At 53.2% G+C, this 5,719-nt stretch overlaps 1 protein-coding gene across 1 annotated transcript; it reads left to right on the top strand.

The window, feature by feature from the left end:
* Nucleotides 1-4,262: 4,262 nt before the first annotated feature.
* On the top strand, nucleotides 4,263-5,477 carry Diras3 (DIRAS family GTPase 3). Its single transcript, NM_001408755.1, has one exon. It carries the CDS (start codon nucleotides 4,288-4,290, stop codon nucleotides 4,888-4,890), a length of 603 nt encoding a protein of 200 aa, NP_001395684.1. The 5' UTR covers nucleotides 4,263-4,287; the 3' UTR covers nucleotides 4,891-5,477.
* The last annotated feature ends 242 nt before the right edge of the window (nucleotides 5,478-5,719 follow it).

Raw genomic sequence — 5,719 nt, 5'->3', positions numbered from 1 at the left:
TTATGTCTGCAGCGTCACCTGAGATCCCGAGGGCTAGAATTTCAGCCTATGAATTACAGGGAGACATGGTCCACGTGTCACAGCATGGGATGATCACGGAATGCCAGTGGCATTACAGCAAGAAGCCTGAACTCAGCGAGCAAGCAAATCATGCAGAATCCAGAGGCCAAGAAACCTGAATCATGCAGAATCCTGAGAGAACAGCGCTCCGAAGTTGTAAGGTCTAAGACCAGAGGGTAAGGTCTAAGACGGACGCAGCTAAGCACAGTAAAAAACCCAGAAGATGGTCTCGATGGCATAGAGAATCCAATAGCGAGAGAGCAGTAGCAGGAGTTTGGGGCAGCTGCGCATGTCGCATCCTCAGCCAGGAAGCAGAATGCAGGTGCTCAGCTCCTTTTATAAAAAGTTCGGAATGTCAGCCCGTGCCACCCACAGCCGTCTCAGGTGGTTCCACATCTCATCAAGCTGGCAAGTGAGACCGAACTCCACAGTCCCCATCACCCCCTACCTCTGCCCCAGTGATGGGGTACTTTCAAAGCACAAACACTGGCTCAGCCGCTTATATTCCCTGGTGCATTGTGTTCGCCCATGCGCCCAGGTCATGGCCGCAGGAGCCAGCCAACCGTGCAGGTGTGGGCTGCCCGCTCCAGCCCCAGCGCTCTGCAGCCATTACCCAGAAGTTCTCCGAGAGCTGGCTCCGTGAGTGTGGACTGTGCGTGGATGCTGTGAGCAAGTAGGCTCCATTCCTGGGTGAGCAGTGGACACTTTTAAGGTACATTTTACTCTAGTTTTACTCTAGTGCCCAACTCGGCACGCATGCCGGCATTGGAATCTCTGTGCCACGCTCCTGACTTGCCCAGGTCCCCATTCCTGGTCCCTGAATCGATTTCTAAATACCAACGACTTGTACCCAGCTCATGCTCCACGCTGGGAACTCAGGGAACTCTGATTAGGGAGCAGAGGTCAGGATACATCTACCCTCATGTCTCAGTGCGACCGTAAGGAGTCCACTTTGCTGCTGTTGGGTGAAGGATCTCAGGGGGAGCCTCGGTCTCTTACAGAGGTGCAGCGGCGTGCCCAGGTGGACTCTTTATGGCGGGATCATGGTTTCATTTCATGAATAACAAGTAATAAACGATCACTGTACCAACAGTAATAGGAATGACTGGGCAGGTGGGCTTTTATCAGCGGTCTTCAAAGCCTCAGCAAGAACAAACCCTTAGGCAGCCACCTGTCAATTCTAGACCATCTTCTATGGGTGTGCTGTAGGGAGGGCCTTCCTCTGCCCCCCACTATGGATGGGAGCCAGCCTCATCCATGATTTAAAGGAGGGGTTTTATCTTGTCAGCTGTGCTCGAGGGACTCCATAACCTGTTCTAGAAACTACTGCTCACACCACTTCCAATGTGGGTGGGGGTTTCCACAGAATTCAGGGAGCACTCTCCAGGCATTGACCTTGGGTAGCATGGAGGTGCAGAGGTCAGGTCTCCGACCTGTTGGGGGTGTGTCCTCCTTTCCTGCATCAGCTCAGAAGTTCTCCAAATTCCTTGTTATAAGATTTTCATGGCGGTCCTATTCCATAGCCTTGATTAATAAGTCAATTGACGGGACTCAATCACCAGCCCCTTAAACACCCTGAGCCTCCTCACATGGGGCTGGAATCCCCAACTTTGTACTCACAGATTGTCCCCTCCCCAGCCAGTCAACTCGTGAATACGAGCTCAGGAACCAGTGAAGGAAGGTGCATTTAGCACAGCCTTTGATGATTGCACTTGAGGGTTCAAAGCCAGCTTGGTCCTAGAGATTCCAGGACAATCTCCGGGGCTTGGGCTCTCTAGTGAAACCTGGCGAATTTCATATGTAAATCTCTTATTTTTTAAAGATTTATTATATATATATATATATATATATATATATATATATATATATGAGTACACTGTAGCTGTCTTCAGCCACACTGGACGAGGACATCTGATCCCATTACAGATGGTTGTGAGCCACCATGTGGTTGCTGGGATTTGAATTCAGGACTCTGGGAAGAGCAGTCAGTGCTCTTAACCGCTGGGCCATCTCTCTAGCCCCTGTAAATCTCTTTCAAGTTCACGTCTCTGTGCATTTTAGTCACTTGTGTTTCAGGAGCTCTGCCTGGAGAGGCATAAGCTGTCCACCCCTTCCTTTTCTGTTGCTGTTGGTTTTGCCTTCTCTCCCCACAACCCCCACGTTCCCCAGACTGGGTTTCTCTGTGTAGCCCTGGCTGTCCTGGAACTCATTCTGTAGACCAGGCTGGCCCCAAACTAAGAGATCCGCCTGCCTCTGCCTCCCGAGTGCTGGGATTAAAGGTGCGTGCCACCATCACCCAGTCATCTTCCCCTTCCTTACAGGGCATTAACGGCAAACCAAAGTATGAGTCCACCAAAGTCCAGCTTGGGGAGCCAGTGAATTCCTTTGGTTCAGTGACAGAGCCCCAGTGAAGGGCTACTTAGAAGAGAGTGGGTGACCCTAAAGCAGCCACCCAGCGTGGGTAGTAATTTCCCCAGAGATGGGGCCCCTCCCCCCCACTGTCTGTTAACCTTCCCCACACTATTTACCTCCCAAGACCACAAGGTCGTGTGCAATTTCACATCTGCTAACAGGTGCAGAAGCAGGTAGGTGGGATCTCCTATGAAGGAATCCTAACAGTCAGCAGGGTAGATCTTGACACTCTCGTGAGCAGTCACTGATGTGCAGATAAGGGTGGCCATTATGTTCAAGGGTGGGTACTGTTGGGGAGGTGGTCTCGGGGCCTCCTTGGACACTCCTTTGGTAGTGGTGGTGAGCTCTGTAAAAGTCAGCTCCTTGGAGAAGGAACTCCATGTCGTTTAGCCTCCAACTTCCAGACCCCTTCTAGGTAAAGCTCCTGCAAGATACGAATTTTTCATATCATGACATCGTACCTGTTTTACATACTAAAACAAGAACCTGCATTTCACTTCTACGGTGTTCTTGTGGAATCTTTCGCAAACTAGTCCTGTCATTTATTTTATTTCTTCAGACAAAATGTCATTATTTTGTCCTTCACAGTATCAGGGTCACAGGTTACAGTGTGGTTGTGCTGTGTGGGTTTTCCTTGCCCGCTCTATGACATCTGAGGTTATAAATTGCTCTGGGTTCCTTCGGAAGTGATCTGCAGGAAGCTTTTGAATCTGGATGGAGCTCGAATGCCTTGATGTTTACTTATTTTTTCTTGTTAGTCTTTACTTTTGCTAACTTCCCGTCCCAGAATGCCCTGTAAGATCTCTTTTTGGAATCACTGTACGTTAAGGATGTTAGTGCACAGTTTATAGAAAAGGACCTTTCTCTGGTGAACTGTTTCAATTTCACTAGAGCAGGGCAGGTAGCCTAGGCAGCCGTCTTTTTTCTTTTTTTCTTTTTGTCTTTTTTTTTTTTTTTTTTTTTCTTCTTCAGGAGGCAGAAGGGAGTTCGCTCAGGAAAACAACGCCAAACATGGGGCCCAGGCTTTCTCCTCTGCAGCCAGTGAGGGAGCCCCGGAGTACGAGGGGACTGAAAAGGTGGCCGTGGGCTTTCCAGGTTCTACTTGCCGTTGTGTGAGTTCTCATTTCCTTGAAGTGACACAGCTGTGTGGATGGCGGAGGTGAAGAGTATTCGCCAGGATGGGAAACCAGGAAGGGAGTGGGCAAGGCTGTGTGGTTTGCATTGTACAGAGCTCAGGGAGAAGGGACCAGGGAGAGCGATCATAGCGCTCAAGAGGGAATTGGGACCCTCTCTGACGAGCTTCTTCATCAGCTTCTGAGCGTGGGGTCCTCCCAGCCTGGAGGGGCCAGCGGTAGGGAGCAGCGTGACCTTGAGCGGGCAGGTCTACATCTGGAATGCTGCGCGCGGAAACCCCTCTTTCTTGGGTTGGTCAGGAAGGGATCAAGTTACCTTCTGCTCTGTCAACCGAGGGGCTCCCTCCTTGGGGTAGCCAGCTAAGGACTGACTGAGGGGCCCAAGCTGGTTTGTGGGGTGTGGGAGAGAGGCCGGGCGACCTAGGGAAGAGAGGAGGCTCGGGGAAGGGGCTGGTGGGAAAGGCTGCGACCCGGGCGCAGCGTGGGACGGTGGGATACGGAGCTGTACGCGAGGCTGAGGCAAAGAGACAGGCGGAGCCGAGACCCAGGGACCCTCGGCGGCGCCAGGGCCTCTCCTCTCGGGCTCCACGGGGACGCGCGTGCGTCCTGGCCCTCGCGCCCCGCCTTCCGATTCTCCCCGCGCCGCCTCCCAGCGCCATTCCCCACGTCCGTTGTCCGGGCCATGGAGGGTTTGGTGCTGCGCCCCGCCAAGGACTACCGTGTGGTGCTGCTGGGCAGCGTGGCGGTGGGCAAGACGGCGCTGGCCACGCAGTTCGCGTGCGGCCGCTTCCCCGAGCGCTGTGAGCCGTCGGTGGAGGAGCTGTTCAGCAAGGTGATCGAAGTAAACCGGGCTCCCGCGCTGCTGGAGATCGTGGACACGGTGGGCGCCGAGCATCTGGTCACCCTCAAGGACCTGTACATCAGGAACAGCGACGGCTTCGTGGTGCTCTACAGCGTCTGCAACGAGGCCTCGTTCCAGGCTGTGCGGCCGCTGCGGGAGCGCATGGGCCGGCTGCGGGGCTCGCGCGCCGTCCCGCTGGTGTTGGTGGGCACCAAGGTCGACCTGGACGCCGAGCGCCAAGTACTGACGGCTCAGGGCCGCGCGCTGGCCCGCGAGTGGCGCTGCCCTTTCCTGGAGATCACGGCCAAGAGCAAAATGATGGTGGACCGCGTGTTCACGCAGGTGGTGCGCGAGATGGAGGCCCTGGCCCCGCCAGGGCAGGAGGCTCCACGCATCCCCGCCAACGCCCCGGAGACGTGGCCGGCCGAGAGGTTCATTGGCTAGAGCGCCCGCCGCGGTCCGCGGGCTCAGTGCCTTTCCCCACAAAGTTATCCAACGGTAAACAAGTGGCTGCTTTTCTGTGTATTCAGCAAAGGGTGCTGGTGCCTCAAACTGCCTGCGTGTCTTTCTTCAACGTCAGGCAGAAACTTTGCAGCATCCCCTACGTTGACCTCCGGCTGTGCTACGAGAAGAAACCAAAATTTACATTTTACTGTAGAGAGAATTTACAGCCCTGTTCAATCTGTTTCTGGACCCTCACCTGCCCGTCTAAGTTTTGTAAATAGCAACTCGTGAGCTCTTTTGATTGGTCGTGAAGTGTGCGCTGAAGAGATGCTTTCTTCTGCTTGAGGAGGGTTTTCCTCTCCTTCTCAGACTTGAATCCAGCAGTAAGATTTTCCTCAACATGAATTCCTAAATATAGTTATGACTTATGCCATGTTGGTCTGAAAGGGGATACTGTACGGGGGCGGGGGGTTGGACGGGGACACACAACTGTGCACACACAGAAAGATAGCTCGGCCCGACCTTGTAATTGACATTTGGTTGTTTTCCACATCCCTGCATTGGAAATAAAATTTAGAAGTTGGTAATTTTTTGGGGGGGGGTTCTTTTTTTCGGAGCTGGGGACCGAACCCAGGGCCTTGCGCTTCCTAGGCAAGTGCTCTACCACTGAGCTAAATCCCCAACCCCGAAATTGGTAATTTTTGACATGTGCCTTTCCAACTTGTGTACTGTATATGTGTACTGTAAGTTCATTGTGTGTGGCACACGTGTGGAAGGGGGCAACCAGTTTTGGTCCTCCCCTCTTGTTTGAGACGGGGGTGTTTGTTTT

Source organism: Rattus norvegicus, chromosome 6, assembly GCF_036323735.1.
Source record: "Rattus norvegicus strain BN/NHsdMcwi chromosome 6, GRCr8, whole genome shotgun sequence".
NCBI lineage: Eukaryota > Metazoa > Chordata > Mammalia > Rodentia > Muridae > Rattus > Rattus norvegicus.
The sequence above is the reverse complement of the archived record's forward strand: the minus strand, read 5'-3'. Positions and strand labels throughout refer to the sequence as shown.